The 17090-nt window shown below is 48.7% G+C and overlaps 2 protein-coding genes across 3 annotated transcripts in view; both read left to right on the forward strand.

The window, feature by feature from the left end:
* The window catches only part of LOC144166577 (putative inorganic phosphate cotransporter), a 91983-nt gene extending 78206 nt beyond the window's left edge, over window positions 1–13777 (forward strand). The window contains exons 10-11 of one of the 2 annotated variants that reach the window (XM_077696074.1): window positions 9720–9805; window positions 12852–13777. In XM_077696074.1, coding sequence (XP_077552200.1) covers window positions 9720–9805; window positions 12852–13097 — 332 coding nt within the window. In that variant the 3' untranslated portion in view covers window positions 13098–13777. The remainder of the gene's footprint in view (window positions 1–9719; window positions 9806–12851) is intronic. The other variant, XM_077696075.1, reaches the window with a different exon arrangement.
* Window positions 4007–5948, forward strand: LOC144166578 (uncharacterized). Its single transcript, XM_077696077.1, has 2 exons — window positions 4007–4657; window positions 5558–5948. The coding sequence occupies exons 1-2, from the start codon at window positions 4341–4343 to the stop codon at window positions 5922–5924; spliced, it is 684 nt and encodes a 227-aa protein (XP_077552203.1). The 5' UTR covers window positions 4007–4340; the 3' UTR covers window positions 5925–5948.
* Window positions 13778–17090: the final 3313 nt, after the last annotated feature.

Consider the following 17090-nt stretch of genomic DNA (forward strand, 5'->3'; position numbering starts at 1 on the left):
ATTACACGGCCAGGAATACCTGAGCCAAATATTACACGTGCACGTGAAGCGGTGAGCGCGCAAATCGATGTGAAAGACGCGGAAAAACAAACCGCTCTCTCTTCAGTCGTCCTCATTATGCATGGCCTAAGGGACGTCACATAGGCCATGGCTGCCCGATCGGCTGCCACTGGTCAACTTCGCGGCTAGATTCTCCCATTTCCGTCGTCGTCATCGCTGTGTACGAACCTCTTCTATGCCTGAACCTGTAGGCACAGTTTTGCCGTTTATTTTGTGTTTTGAGCGCGCGCGGAGTATGAGTGATGAGCTCAATACTTCCCTTTCAACGGGACCACTCGACTACAAACGTTTATTGCTTCAAAAACGCCCTACCAGCCCGAGCGCTCACTTGCGAGCAGGCGCCCATGCCTGCTTTTTTGTGGCACCAGACCGGAAATAGGCCCCTCCGCGTTGCGGAGAAAAGGAGAAAACTACCCGGCATTTGATATATCGAAGGCCGCCGAAGAGAACGCCGCGAGGCGCCCTCCTCTCCGGGAGAGAGCGCCACTGAGTGGAGAGCGCGCAGCTTTCGTCGCCTTGTCCGCGCTCGAGTTGAGAGGGAACGATTATGCGCGATTTCTCATCGCGCGTAGTTTCGGTAATTGTGAACGGATTTTCATAATTCTTGCGGGGGGAGATTTCTGGGACAATAGACTTTATCCCAAAATACAGTACTAGTAGTCGATGGCAAGTGTTGCAGGGTCCCTTTAATGGCAATATTCCTGGTAGCACAGCGCTTCGACATATCAGCTGATAAGTCCGCTGCAATATTATCACCAGGTGTGATCTCTCCCAGTATCCCCTAACAATACCAGTCGTTTCTATACCGCCTCTCGAAAGGCATAAATTTTTAGTAGTTGTCTTCGGCAAGAGCATGACGTGGTCACCACATATACGACACTTGAAATGAAAGCTCGATGTGCTTGCGCCGGTCTTTCGTATGATGTCCAGCAGCGTTGGAGAATGTTCAGTAGCGTCTCTAGAGAGGCCCTACAATGGACTCTGCCGGGGATTGCGTCTTTACAGCCCTGCTGCCTTTGAGCCTCTTTCAGAAACTAACGCATGGCTTCTAGAAGGCTTGCGAGCCAAAGTGCGTCGTGTGTACCTCCAGGTTCCCAAAACACCTCAACCTTAGGCACCCTTAAATAGTGCAGGCGCTTCTTACCCTCTGCCATCTGGAAGCAAGAACTCCGTCGTGCGCTCCTACGGTTTGTGACCGGGTCATTCCAACACCCTCTGGCGTCTACCTCTCTGACCTAGGTACGTGGTATTTACTATGGGTGTACCATAGCCGCGAAAGTTTACCACGCCATGGTGAGGTGCATTGACCAGCTTAGAGAGATGGACGCAGGAGAGCCGTTGACGGGTTTAACAAAACACACATTTAATACACACACACATAGAGGACCCTAAATCAAACCGCTCAAGCAGTAACCAGCCCAAAACCAGTCAGAATAAATCCCTTAATTAAACGTAACGACACAATCAAACCACGACCAACTATACTGAATCAAACACAGAAGTGGCTACAATAAAGTTTGTGTGCAATCCAACTCAAGGACCGCTGTCCACGTGTTACTACTTAATCATCATGACTCAAGTAGTCTTTTTACCACCACAACTCCCTAGTCGTGTCCTACATGACGTGTCCATATTGGACTGGCCTACCCCGGTCGTTAGCGCTGACATGTCGCACCCTTGCGTGGCCGCGACGCGGTGGTAGCCGTCAACGTCTTGGGGTGATGCCAGCGTTGCTGCGCGCGGTCGTCGTGTGGACGGCGTTGGCACCGCATGTCCCAAAGTGGTTCCTTGGTGGCTACCCCCGCAGTTGGAGGTCCCCAGGAGGATCACGAACGTAGCATTTCGGGGTCGTCGCTCGAAACGTCGACGGAGCGTGGACGCTGGCCACAGCTGCCTGACCGTCGCCGCTAGTTCGACTAGGATGGCGCAGCCGATGTGAAGTCGGCCCTCTACTGCCCAGGCTTGGTAGGCATAGTCGATGGCCTAGCCGCATATCCCTGGCTCGTTCCTTGAAGCTCCCGTGCTCCTTCCACCTCCTGGTTCTTTGCCCCCTCCCCTTCTCCTTGTGCTCTCCGCTCATAAAACCTCTGGCCTCCATAGCGGCACACTCATATTGGCTGTCAGCATTTTTGTTTCCAGATTTGGTAATCACGCCGCTTGTCCGAGGACGCCGCGGATTTGCTCCCCGGCTCGCTACCAGTTTTGGTCATGATGCCGTAGGGGCTAAGTCGCGGTGTTCTTTGATTTGTCTGTTCTTGGCGCGTCATTCAAATTTTCCGGCATTGGTTTTCTGTTTTCCTTCAGGTAGTTTTGATGAATCCCTTCTCAGGGGGTGCCCTTGATACATGACAATTTGCCCCTGGAAAAGTGGTATATACCGTTCCCGGTGTCAAGAGCAAAACTACGTTACCTCCGCCTGCTCTGAAGTTATTCACTCTAGAGCCCATCGCCAGCACCTACCACAAGAACACTCACATTTATGCGGAGGGTTCTGTGATAGAGGCAATATCGATCCAGACGGCAGTTCCGGTTTCCAAGCGGGCTGTGTTGGCGTAATGCCGTCTTGCGGGAAATCAGTGGGCTACACGAAGAGTTTTCTTTTTAAACTTCCGCAGACATCCTGTCCCCTGGGCCCGGTAACCTTTGCAGTCTGCGATGACCTCCAACGCACTATTAGCGCGTGTCCTTGTTCTGAATTCGAAAGGAACACCGTAAAGGCTTCTCGAGGCCTGCCTGTCAACGTTAGGAATGGCACACAGCGCAACAAAAATGGTGTAAACATTCCTTCGAAACGCTGTAGTCGACAGAACACTGCATATTCTTCATGATATGATTGTTCTGTCAGATTGTGTGTGCGACTGAGGCTACTGACTCCAAGCGCAAGTGAGATGATAGCTATGTAGATCTACAAAGTTGGTTTTTGTCTCCATAGAAAGCAGCAACACTTTTATAATTATAAGAGTGTAATTGTAGAACGACCCTACACGGACGTTGTGAATATTGAGCTTGACTGGAATGCTTCATCTTTGTGCTTGCCCGCCATAGCGAATGCTGATAATCTCGTGAGTTATAGATCAGTTCTCCAACTGTTTTTTCTTCTCGTTTCAATATTATTTGGTCATCATTATCGATGCTAATATTAACAAAAATTAAATTTGTTAATTAGCCGTTTTATCAAGCCTTCTCAGTACGGTTCTGTGTGAGCTACTCTGTTGACGTACGTCATCCTAGTGAGATTTGCTCCGCCAGACCGCCTGATCTCGAGCGTGGAGACGTCGAAACTTGGCGCTGAAATGTTACACGCAGCCATGTGGCCTTAAAAAAGCTTGGTTACGCAAGATTTAAAATTTCGAACTATAATCGCGGTAATCTTTCTGCTAAAGATTGTTGGAATAACTAAAAAAGCCGTAAATGTTGGTTAATTCTGGATTTCATCACAGTGCAATTTCATTTTACGCCCCAATTTCCTTTTCTAGAAAATCAAAAAATTAATCCCATAAATTCAACGTTTTAAACCTGGCCAATCCCCCTGTGTGGGTACGTGTCGATGACATCGGAAACATCATCATCATCATAGGCCGTTACGACGACGGTGGCGATGATAATGATGATGATAACGCCCTTGAAGTGTTAGCTCGTACCCATGAAGAGAGATTAGCCAGGGCCAATGCGTCGATCACCCTTGCTGACTGTATAGGTTTAATACAGGCTCAATTTATTTTTCGGAGAAGAAATTGAGGAGTTAAATGAAATTATGTGAACTGGGAGGAAATCCCCCATTTCCACTAATTTGCTCCCTTATCAACTCAAGCGACCTGTCGCAGAAACATCAGCCTGAAAAAAGTTTAAAATCTCTTTTTGCGCAACTCGAATTTTGGGCTCCAAATGACAGAATGAACGACATAGATATGGTCAGTGCCGTGGGCGCTTCTTCGCCGCATTCGTCTTCGTTGTATCACTATCATCATCACTACTACGGCGGTCGTATTCAGCGCCACCTAGAGTGACCGCGACAGAAGCGGGCACCACACCACGTGCGGCACCGGCAGCCACCACAGCGTGTTCGCCACGCTCCTTGCGCGAGCGCAGCGCCCTCGCTTCACATTTGAGAACCCCGTCGAGCACCCAGAGCGCGCCACGCTTCTGGCTCGAGCGTTGCGCCCTTGCCTCACGCCTGAGGACCCCGTCGAGCGAGTGAACACCGGCGAAGCGAGGCTCGAGAGGCTGCCCGTTGACTCCGCTCTGCCGCCTTGCCTGCCTGCTTTGAGAATAATCTCAGCATGGACCCGATGGACGAGTTCACGCCGTTCGAAACGCACCTGGACGCTAAGCAGCAGCAGCAGCAGCTGTCGCCGCACTCGCCGGTGAAGAAACAGCAGGAGGTGAGCCCGGTCGACGACCTGTTCAGCACGCCGCCGGACAGCCGCCAGGTCGGCAACGACTCGCTGATCGGGGACGACGTGTCCGAGGTTTCCATTTCCAAGAAGCTGCTCCCCGACGATGGGCCCATCAACTTCTCGCTCGACGACTTCTTGGCTCCCGAAGCGCCCGCCAAGCCCCCGGCTGCTCCTCGCGAGGAACCGGAGAAGATTCGCAAGTAAGGAACAAAGTTCCTGTGCCATATTAGGGGAGGCTCGCGTTCACGGAACAATTTATGAGCAATAACTTAGAAGACTCTGTGCTGCGTAGCGTTTAGTTCCGGTACCTTCCGGCCCTAGGTCTAGGTAATTGGCTAGCGGAAGAGGCGGAATTTGCGGTGACCACTTACTAATTTAAGCCTTATTAAAATAAAATGACGTACTTCAATATAACTTCTCAACTTCTGATGCAAAATTATAGCAAGAAGAGGCGGAAAAAATAAGACGACCTAACCTAAACTGTTTGCGAGTCCAATTTCTGGTGCTCCGGGGTTGATCGCGCTGAAATCAGTGGTGCAAGATTTGACGCGAAGGATAACTTGCTGATTGCATCCCTATAGTCCTCGGCGAGGCTTCTAGTGGCTAAATTTGCAGCCATTTGATAGCAGACAGGATTCACGCGCAACTTGATTTGTTTAATGGGCATTCCGAGGCAGAACCAGTCACTCGTTCGAGGGAACAGTTCTTAGCCATGGATAGATACCTATAGGGCAGTGTAGAGGGCTCGAGTTCGTACCGAATTACCAACTGCTTGAGCGAACTTGCTGCATCAGAACACGTTTATCCAGACAAAAGGTGCTAGAGTAATTGTTGTGCTTTGGTCTGATTTTGTGCGTAAAAAGAATAAAATAAGAAGCAGGCAGATAAGATAGAAGTTTAGAGAGCTGGAGGCTAAATTAACCAGGAGGTTTTATAGACTGGACATCAGGTGCCGCACACACCTTGTAAACGGTGGCCACCAATGACGCCAATCGACTATGGTGGCCGTAATGGCAACCCTGGTTGGAAGGCTTCTTATTGGTATTCAGCAAAGAGAAGGCACGTGTGGCATTGATGACGTACTCGTGTGCCTGCACCAGGTGGCGCGAGGAGATGAAGAAGTACCTGGAAGAGAAGGACGCCCAAGAGGAGATCAAGAAGCAGGAGCTGCGGGAGAACGCGCAGCGCGAGCTCGCCGAGTGGTACGCCCGCTACAACGAGTCCGTGGCCAAGCGTCGCGCGGCCAACCGCAGCGGTGCGCTGGCCGACTGGTCGGCCGGCCGCGTCGAGGTGGCCGACCGGACGGCGCCCGACTGGGAGAACATCGCGCGCCTGTGCGACTTCAACAACGCCAAGGCGTCGCGCAACGCCAAGGACACGTCGCGCATCCGCAGCATCGTGCTGCAGCTCAAGCAGAACCCGCCGTCCGGATCCCGCTCCGTCCCCTCGCCGGCCATCTCCAACTGACTCCCTCCTCCTCCTCCTCCTCCTCCTCCTGGCACCTCCCGGGCCCTCTTGTCATCTCCGACGTCACCCAGCTGTAGCTGACGCCGCCTTTCCTTCTTCTTTTTTTTTTTTTTTTTTACGCGTGGAGATGAAATAAAGAGGAGCTCAAGTGTGTGCGTTGAGAGTGACCTACCCGGCATCTACTGCAGTACACCTTGCAATCCGCAGCGTCAGCAGTACGTGGGCGCCGTCCCTACCGTGCATTTCAACGCTTTAGTTGTGTATATAAAAGTTGCGATTCATGGGAGGTTTCAACTAAGAGTTCAACTTAAATTGAGGACGACTCAGCGAGCCATGGAACGGAAGATAATAGGTGTTACACTAAGGGACAAAAAGAGAGGAGTGGGTCAGGAAACAAACGCGTGTTAAGAAATGGATGTGGGTAGGGCATGTAATGCGAAGGCAATATAGTCGTTCGTCATTAAGGGTAACAGAGTGGATGCCTTGAGGGGGCAAGAAGTTTGCTGGGATAAATTGGTCGCAGTTAGCACGGGACCGGGATAAATGGAGATCCATGGGAGAGGCATTTGCCCTGAAGTGGGCTTAGATAGGCTGGTGATGATGGTGGTAAATGCTGCTCATAGGCAGCTTGACGCGGACAGGCAACCTCTAGGGTCGGTAGCCCTCTTTTTCATCTTGTTCACCAATGGGACCTTTATATAACAAAAGCTTTCCCCTACATCAAAGTTGTTATCATTAGTCATCTTGGTCAAGGCAGGAGATTAGCCAAGGAAATCAGTCGTCGCAATTATCGGGCTTGACCGCCATCCTCCATCTGTCTTGTCACCGCAGGGAATCGGCCAACAAACCGAACGTAGATTTTCACCGTCCTGCTCGTCAACGCGTGGAAGGCAATGCCGGGCTTTCGCTGATTATTCAGATGCCCCGTGTGTACTTACATCGCGCCTGCGTCAATCGACCTTACTCTCTTTGCCAACGAAGCGGCGTAGCCGATGTTGGAGGCGTCACTCACGTGGTTGTAAACGGTATAGAAATAGTTTGTCCTATGCAATTTAAATTACCCGGAATTAACGTACATATTATTTTTCGAGGCACGTTTATCCGCGGTTCTTTTTACGATGTACTCAGCAAGCGTTTGTTCACGTGTCATGGTTCCCCCAAAAATCTGCTAGCAACGTTCGCACTTTGTGACGCGTTACCCAACTCCACCCATACGGGCGGTTGATTAAAGATACAGACTCCGTTTAACGCAATTTTTATTACCCTTTGTTCTCAAGTATAGACACCCGTCTCTCCTTATTATCCGTCTCCCACTCTCGGCTAAAAATGCACGCTCGGGTAGTCCGTTCTCTTTTGCTTAGCGCGTGGTAACCGCATTTCGCCCAATCAGTTGCGGAATGAAACAACGCCCCGATAGAAATCATCTCCAACCACCTGCTTGGTGAACTAGGAGTCAGCATCGGAAGCGAGAGGTGGCACTGCCGCCACTTCGCCTAACTTTACTACACATCGTTCTCTTTCTCTTTCTGCCGCTGCTTGTAGTAGCCCGTCCCAAAATTATTTTTGCCTCTTAACCACGGACGAGATCTCAACCACGTTTCACATGACGGCTGTGACGGTGCGCGCACGCAAATGGCACGCAGCGGGACGTTCATTTTACAGCGGCGCTGCTAGCGTCTCGTTGGCCGGAGTTTTTTTTTTTTTTTTTCTTGTAGGTTCCGCGTACAGCGGGGATCTGGAAGCGAAGATAATGAACGCGACACCACCGCTCACGTACCCCCGAATGGCAAAAAAAAACGAAAAAAAAACAAGGGAGATAAAAATGAACGCGACACAGCCGCTCCTGCGACGCCAACGGGAACACTTGATACACGGCAACTTCAGAAGCCGCGCAACGCACACACAAGCACAGCCCGCCGCTGCTCACGTGGGCACCGGCAGCGGAGTTGCGAGCACTGCAGAACGCGCTTTCCGACGCGGTGAACGTGTATACCCAGCATAGCCAAGTTGAGCATGGATGATTTGGTGTTAGGATTGTGAGGTTGGTCGTGCCCGAGCCGACCACAAGGAGATTCTCACTACGTTTCGGACGAAATAAAGCTTTACCAACGCGCATTTCTGTATGTCAGTTGATGTTATCGTGTGTTTTGTTTGGTACATCGAACCGCCTCTCCGGGCAGTGCCTTGGGTCGATTATACGGCGATTATCAGGCCCGGACCGTCCGCCGGCAGCCTTGGACGCGATACGGCGCTCGATTGTTCCCTATATAAAAGCCTCGGTTCCAAGGCAGTCCTCGGATTTCCCGAGAACTATCGAGGACTAAATCGATGATGCCCGATTTTTCTAGTAGGGAGCCCTGGCGAACACGTGTCCACGCGCCGTTTCAGCCTATCAGCGTCGAGGACTGCGTGCGCGCAGTTTTGAGCTTCATCACAATGTGGTGGGCGACTGGCGTAGGAACATTTTACGGTAGCAGTTTTAAAGGATACAAAACTATGCGCGTGCAAATATAAGGAATCTAAGTAGTTAAGCCCCGTTTCTCCGAAGTGTTGATACACCCCTCCCCCCCCCCCCCCCCCCCCACACACACACACAAAAAAGAAAAAGATTATCCATCCATTTTTCACTCTGTGAAGGCCGGTGGTCGTCCAGCCAGGCTGCGTGTGTTCGGGGATCATCAGTGTGTGTTGGACAACGGCCTGTGTCAGCGGTCAGGCCGTTGTCGAACCGCAGCCTGTCGCACACGTTGCAGCTTGAGCCGAAATGACGATGGATACAGTTTCTATGGAACATGGCGTACGCCTCCTTGAACTTTTCCAAGGGTACCTTGGCCCCAACGGCGCTTTGCGACATTCTCGGTACTCGATAGCCGATTACTTGCCGTCTTGCAGGCACGCTTGTCGGACGCCACATTAGCGTCGGCACGTCGTCGACGATGACACTCGCGTCGCTGTTATCAGGACCCGTTTGCCGCATAGCATTTTTTTTTGTAGAGTAGGGACAAGCAATGTGGGAAAGTGAGCTTACAAAGACTAAGCTTACACTGGTTTGAAAACTGAAGCGAAAAGCCGGTTTCACTTTTAAACACCAAAGCATTGCACCGACACGAGAGTTAGCTTCATTTTTGAACACAGATGCATTGGTGCGAAGACATCAAAATATGCAGTCCCTCTTATGGGTGCAGGCTTGTCGTTTGTAGGCTGCCTTTCCCACGTGTCGCTTTCAGCGAGGACGCCATCAAAACCCGCATCCTAGCCATAGACAGCTTCAATGTGAAAAAGAAATCCTATCCATGGCAGCTCTTTCCAGCCGATACTTTGGTGGAACAATAGTTTTCATCATTGTTATTTAAGGTTAATAACATAGAGCAATATCTTCAGGAACATCAACATTTGTCGCCCCATTAAATACAGATATTGAAAGGAAACAACGCAACTGGTTTATTTTATGCTACTTTTCTTTCTCATTGACGAAAAAAGTAGCGAGAGGACGACCGCACAGGATTGGTGCAGTCGTGCGAAAAGAACTGGGACAAGCATTCATTCGTTTTTTTTTTTTTTAATTTTGTAATGTTTAGTGTTTTAAAATGTCTTTACTCCTGTTACGACTTGTATACCGTTCAGAACAAAGCCATTGTTTCGAATGAGCGTCCGTGTTGTTTGTAAAGCTTGTCTGCCTAAAGGCCTAAGGGATGACTCAAAAATCGCGTAAAATTATCGGATTGCTTTATTGACCAACGTAAGCTTTACTGATGCTCTGTTTTTGCTCTGTTTCCCTCTCGTTCAAACATGCAGGAACGATCCTCGGCATCTGCGTAAGCATCGGCAACACCACTGGCATCCTCGTTCCGTACATCACAGGCGTCCTCACAGAAACAAAGGTACATCCGCAGGATATTCATTGGAAAACTGGGTGCAGGATGATAGATACTGCAGGCCGCTGATGGACTTTCTGCACGGAACTGGACTTCATGCATATCTGTGGACTCTAAAATTTATCGGTTTTGTGACCGTGTGTGCTTTTTGCAGCCCCTCCCTCTTGATTTTCTACTTTCTTCTCTCTTCCTTTCTTTAAAACCCCTCTCATATGCCGTTTGGAAAAAACACGAAGCAAAAAAGAAAGAAACTTGCGCACACAGTGCATCTTAACGGTAACTTTTGCGCTCTCGACACGGGGACACAGAAAAAGGTGACACGAACACAAGCGCAGACTAACAACTGAATTTTATTAAGAACATATCACATTTATACCCTCAACGTCATTCCTATGAACACTGCGCATGGTCAGAATGGTGCACACATTGTCTAATCACTAAAAACAGTTTATTTATTGAACAACCTACTTCATGCTGTTTAGCAAGTCAATCTCTTTTTGTGACAAGGCGATAGACAGATAGCTTACGCACACTTTCGTTATTTTACACATGTGCCATGCTTCCATAATCTCCCTGGTAGTCCGACCTCCCTGGTAGTGTTATTACACACAGTGCAGCTTTAAGTTATGCGCAGTCGTGCTTCGCACTTCAATGTCTTTTGTATAGGAAATCAGCTATACAAACATTCTTTTCGGAAATTCATTTTTCAGTTTGCCTCTTAGTACGTACAGTCCTTCCATGAAAGGTTTGTCAGCTGCCAATACATTCGAACGTATCTAAGACTATCGAACATAAAAAAGTACTACACCGACAGAATAGGATATTTTGGTGCTGTACAGTCGACTCTCGATAATGCGAAGTCGCTTAATTGGGAAGTGAATTGCTGGTCGCACCAATTTTCCATGCAATCCAATGGCAGAAATTGCTCGATAAGTCGAAGCTAAAACCCATTATATGGGTAATTGGAAGCCATCTAGAATACAAAGCATCGAGGTGAGCGTCATTGCTGGAAAGATTTACAAATTTTCAAACGCAAGAACAGCGCCGTGTTGTATACTGATGCGGGCGCCATCGCAACTGATTAGATAAAGCGGCAGACCGATTGAGACTGGAGCTATACACCATACTGGAGCTATAGGCTCCGGACAGCGAAGTTTGCCGGATGAGCGCAGCGCCAGCCGCGGCAGACCAGCGCAGCTCTGGGTCGGTCCCGCCGTGCCGACCGCCTTCATCGCCTGTGAATGCACCTTTGCAAAAACGTGTGCCATAACGTTATTTGCGTGGATAGATAACTACTACATACTGAGGTCATGCAGAAATGCTATACTGTAGGGGGAAACCTCCAAATTAAACGGGCGCTGATAGAACGTTGTCGCCTTGCTGCCAAGCCGTTGACACAGCTGGGAAGATTGTGCATTCTCCCGCGGATTTTTCTTCTCTTCCTTTTTGTTTGCACATAGGAAGCCGTGGTTACTGCATCTTGAAAAGCCCACAGTAAGCGTGCGGATTATATGCTGTTGTGATGTACGAGCAGCTTGTTGCGGACTGGTTAGCAGGCGGTGAATACGGATTAAATTTGTTCACAACAAAATTTTGTGCGACCAGTTATCTCTATTTACGCTATTATAACAATTACAGGTGGAAATATAGGGCGTTACACGGTCTTGGGTGTGGGGGTACTCGGGAAGGAATGCTACGCATTAAGAAACTGGCACTGCCTTGTGGTTATTGATTTCGAAAATCACGCACCCAAATTAAACATCTGGGGAACGACGGAAGTGTGTGTGTATGCATTAACCACTCTATTCCGTTGGTGCGGCTGCCCAAAAGTCAAAGGCAATGTTATTAATACCTCACCTCATTGAGTCACACTTGCTAATTTAAAAACCTCAACTGCTACGAGAAAGTATAGCCCAGGTGAGGTGCACTTGGTTTTAAAAAAAAATTTAAAAAGGCTTGGTTTTAATAAAATTCACCCATGCACTCCGTACAGACGGTCATCCACCGAAGTGGTACGTGTGGCCGGGGTTTACCCTGTTTTACTTGTTATGGTTCGTGAAGTATTTCTTATTATCAAGTTCGTGGAATTTTTAGCTCCTACCACTCTAGGTAAATGCGAGCGTAGCTATGTCATTTATAAACCAAACAAACCTCTCTCTCCCCTTACGTCCAACTCTTTTCTAACCTGGTTTTTTTGCGCATGCGCATGTGGTTGCACCGGAGTAGTTTTCTGTGTACACGGGACCACCGGACTTCCCTTTTGCCAAGCCATAAAGCTTTGCTTTGAAAGCACAAACTAATAAAACCAACTTAACTTCTTTTCTACTTGTTCGCAAAATAAAACCGTATGCGTCAGGTGCATCGACGAGGCATTAACGCGATCGCCTTCCCCTTGCTTTATAAAGCAGAATGCACAGTAAAATTCTAAACCAGGTTTACCCGCGTATTCCCCGAGAATTGTTGTTTGTGGCAATCCTACATCATGTGGGCACGTATCGCAGTCCACGGCGGGATTTCAGCCAGGGACTGCTCTACTGAGCGTGAAAGTTCTCTTTCTCTTTCACTCATAAACCTGATACAAGCCCCACGTACACTTTTACAGAACTTCACAGAACGCGTCAGACGACACTGACATCGCAGAGTCATTGAGCGGCCCGTGGAATGCTTTGACCAAGTGCCAAAAGAAATGGCGTGTTGGTACGCAGAGCGGTGGATGGCAGGACACCAATATGTGTTTCACTAACTTCGCCGCATTAACAAATTATTGAGTTGGTGTCAATAAATGTCAGAAGATAGGAGTTTGGTGCTACACGGGTGACTCGGAATGCTTACAATATATGTAATGATTACCGCGGCATTGACTGAGAGATTGGGACAGGTCAAGAACTTGATGAACGATGAGATGATACAAGTCACTGGAAAAGAAAGGTGATATAGAATTGGTTGGAAGTATACGCTTGCCGCAGAGACCTTCTGGGCAGGAATGACATGATTATTGCGCAGTAAGCAGGAGTTGTCTGGCACCCATTCTCTTTACCTCTTGTTGTCGCAGAACACCCTGCAGCAGTGGAGCTACATGTTCTACCTGTCCGGGGTCGTGGGCCTGGTGACCGGGCTCTTCTTCCAGCTCTTCGCTTCGGCCGAAGTGCAGAGCTGGGGCATGGCGTCCGACGACGTCCCCAGTGCCAACGAGAACACAGCGCTCAAGCCCGTCAAGTCCGCGTCGGCCAATGGCCACACCTCCTCCCCGTCATCACCCGTCTCGCAAACGAAAGAGATCGCCAGGACAGAGCTATGACGCGGCCAACGACCCCGGAGTTCGCTTGTACGCGAGGGCACACGGGCGATGTCACCAGGAACACATCAGTTGCCATCACCGCTTAGTCGACCGGCAGCCTAACGGGAGGAAAAGATGGGACACTGCTCTGGAGCTGGTGATGATTGCATCGTGAAGTAACGTCCCCAGCCGCATTACCAGCTCGTCTCTTTCTTCCATATCTCCATCCGGCACTACCAGTGCCCTTGTGTGGACATCGCGGCCTTCTCTGGGAGATTGCATACTAGACAAGGCCGTAAAGCGACATACCGTGTGCATGGCTGCTACTTGCCTTCGAACTGCTGTCTCGGTGCCAAGAGCATGGAATGCAAAGACCGCTCGGCAATGTATTCAAGGCTGCGCAACGCGTCCATTGTGACCGCGAGAGTGTTTGCGGCTAACGCTGCCATATCGCCTCAAGTTGTCGCGAATGGTGCTAGACTCTGGTGGCGTTTGTGGGACACTTACCTTCGGCGCAACGGGTTTGCGCGATGCACCGACTACGACCGCTTCAAGCTGAAGTAACCTGCAACAATCTCAACGTGATACGGACAAGTGAAGTTCTTAGCGTGCTTTGTTATGTGCTGTTTTATGAACGGTAGTTGCAAAGAAAGTCCAGTGTATTTGAAGGTTGTTGAATACATTGTATTTTTTTAAGAGTGCGGAGCTGCTCGTAATTATTCAGACGTGTTATACGTGCCTTTCAGCCAGAAACTTGCCCCTTAATTCATGCTGTGAAACCCTCGTGCTATATGCTCTTCTCTTGTTTCTTAATGTGTTTTACCTTGTGTCCACAGCTCTTCGATGTAGCGAGTAACTCTGCTTGTGTCGGGGCCCATTATTGTACTAAAACAGCTCTTCAACGACAGGTTATTCTTTTCGGACTGCTACGGACAAAACGCTTAACTACGCAATACACCATGCCGTCTCTTCTTTCACGTTCAATTCCATGTTCCTGTGCACATATTTTGCAGCCAAATTAGGCTAGTGTATTCGCCGGTTTCCCAATCAAAGACTTAGCCTGCTCATAGAAGCCGCCTTGGGAGAACCTCAAGCTACGTACAGGGGCAATCAAAAGTAATTGGAACACGGTCTCGTAAATTTGCAATTTCTTATTCCGCAGCTGCTTGGCTGCATTGGTGAGCGACTGTGTGTTTAAAGGAGTCATCCCCAATAGAAAAAAGCTTGTCATATACCGGTAATGGCTGTCATAAAGCCAGCAAGACAAATATTTTGTGATATTCACAAATTCCTGTTCCAATTACTTGTGACGGCACCTGTACATACACGCTTCTTCGGGTCGCGATGGCCCCGCCCTGTTGGGAATCCGGTGTCGGGATTCCATTTTGGTAGAGTAACGTTGATCAGGAGACCAAGGCGTGCTAATGAACGAGAAAACTTTATACAATTATTTACATGATGAATATGCAGGTTTGGATGTCGAGTCTCGAATCGAATCGCACAACGAGCAACCCTTGGCGGCGCACAGCACCGCCTTTTTGTTTACAACAGAAGCTCCTAAAGTTCCCCCAGGGAATTCAACTCCAAAAGTCTGGTCCAATCAAGAACCCGCAGTTCAAAACACATAGGCCCCGCCCCTTGAGGCTGTTCTTGATGCTTGCCCACGTGACCACGAACACAGACCCCGCCCACGCCCGAAGCTGTTCCCGATGCTTGCCCACGTCACCACGAGGACGAGAAGGTGTTGGAGCCGCTCCAACGGGGAGACCTTTTGCCCGAGAAGGGGGCACACCTGAGTGCCTGATCCACGTGGCTCGCTGATAGCCGATTCCACGGTCCGTGCAAGTCACCTCCTTTGTCACGCTGCCGTCGTCTGCAGGCTTATTGCAGTGATTACTCTTCAATAACGCAACTCCCGCGGCACGGGCCGAATTGGTCGCCGGTAGCGAAAACACTCTAATTAGCGTCGACGTCCCTTATCAGTTTGGGTATGTCGGGTCACCAACCCGATCATGACACCCCGCCGTGTGTTTTGTGCAAGGCGAAGCCGACCGAGGATATATATGCCTACCTTCAGAAGTAAGTTAATTTGACTGTACATATAAATCAGCTATTGCACGTTGATTAGTTAAATCACGATGGCTAATTTTCCACTATCTGGCAAGCATTTATTAGGCGAATTACTAATATTAGCGTTTAATGTGGCCATAAAGTCAAAATGCAAGTTTGTTTTATCCAAGAGGTTGGGTGTTATGTAGTGCTCCGACGCTTGTTTGTGGGCAAAAGATGCTCTATTCCCCCCCCCCCCCCCCCCCCAAAAAAAAAAAAATTAAATGTAAGCCGAAATTCCAATGCTCCCGCAAAATAGCGAGTTTCGTGATGTCAGCGGTGATGTACCCAGGGAAGATATTTGAAAAGAATGCTGAGTATGCTGAGTAGGGCTGCAGCGGGCGACTAAACATCTTTCGTTGCTTCGTTTCCATCCGTCCTCTAGATGACGCCACAATACCGCTCAAGGCCGCTGTCCGCACTCGTTTTTGCTTTGACCGGATTTGCACCTGGGGTATTTTTTGGGGGGTCGATAAAAATCGTTTCGTGGAACATTGGGCATGCTCGACAAACAGGGCCACGTCGCCTCTGCCAGTTGGCCAGTGTAGTGTGAGACAACTCCTAGCTAAGCGCCGAAGAGCATGGTGCGCGCAGTACGCCCTGGTGGTTTTAGGTATATATGCGCGTTCGTAACTTATATTAATTACCCCACCACTCTTACTGCTATAGAAATAATATGCATTAAATTTAAGCGCTAATAGCTCGTTCTGTAAGCTTATGAGCCCTGCCTAAGTTGTGTGTGCTTTTTCTGGCCTCAGCCAATCGCACGACTGCCCATAATACGTCATAGGTTCTCGTATGGGAAATGAGCTAGTGGGCCGTATGGTCATTCTCTTTTCTTCATTTAGAAAAAAAAAGGGAATGCCATAGCTCATTTTAGTAAAGTTTGCGTTAAAAGGGGTGTCAGTGTTATTTTAACGAGGCGATCTTTCGGATGAACCAAAGTTGCATCTTGTCTTCATGGCCCCTTAAACATTATATGCCCACAACAGTCGATCAGCACACTGCATTATCTTTGGGTCGATCCCCCCTGATGGGTTTTTTACAAAATATAAAGGCTACACCAGTGCATCTTACAGCAAAATGTTTTACTCTCCTGGGTCCCCCCCCCCCCCTTTTTGTTTCTACCGTCCCTAAAATGTGCACCATGCACTTCATCGAAACAAATAGACCGACGTACCGTATCACAAGTATAAGTTGCCCTGCGATCTCTTTTTCTATAACTGCATTATTGTGGAATTACGTACTGCGCTAATGTTGTGGTATGTATTTATGCTACCACAGTGAAAAAAATTTATTATTTCCCCTCTAGGAAAATACGCGCGTGCTTAGGTCAAACGAAGTAAAAAAAAATCACTTTCTTTTTCCATAGTTCCTGATTCGATTTCTAGTTTTTCAGTTACGTGAGCCGAACAGGTAGTTCTGCTCACGTTGTCAGGGAATATTGGTACCGGACGGAGGAAGAAACATCGGGGGAAGGAAGGCGATGTAACAAAAAAACAAAACGTTTTGTTAGACCTGTTGCAATAATGGATCAGTGCGAGACTTTGCAGGAATAACCGTGGATGCCTTTGCACGCCTAAAAATTCAGCACTTACCTCCAGGACCAACATGGGACCAGAAGAATATACTTGCGTTTACCTATCATTCTGAGTCGATCACAACCTTCTAGAGATCAGCTATAAACAACTATCAACAACCAGGCTTCCGAATTATAGCAAGTAGAAAATGTTAATTCTCTCAACTTGTTAAACGGCAGTGGCTTGGGCATCTCAATGCAAGCGAAAAATTGGAACTTGTTCTGCGATGCCTTCAGTTGCCTGTCATTACGTATTGCCCAACTTAGTACAATGCATTGTAGTTGAGGCTTGCCAATTTAGTCTGCATACGTTATTTGGCTCAGTC

Source organism: Haemaphysalis longicornis, unplaced genomic scaffold (assembly GCF_048455015.1).
Source record: "Haemaphysalis longicornis isolate Haplotype H1 unplaced genomic scaffold, Haemaphysalis longicornis Haplotype H1 scaffold_18, whole genome shotgun sequence".
In the NCBI taxonomy this organism is placed as follows: Eukaryota; Metazoa; Arthropoda; class Arachnida; order Ixodida; family Ixodidae; genus Haemaphysalis; species Haemaphysalis longicornis.

What these genes read in the sequence shown, in the direction of transcription:
- LOC144166578 (XM_077696077.1), top strand. Translation starts at nt 4,341, where the DNA reads ATGGACCCGATGGACGAGTTCACGCCGTTCGAAACGCACCTGGACGCT. An exon ending in GAACCGGAGAAGATTCGCAA is followed by an intron (nt 4,658 to 5,557) that starts GTAAGGAACAAA and finishes TGCCTGCACCAG; the next exon opens with GTGGCGCGAGGAGATGAAGA.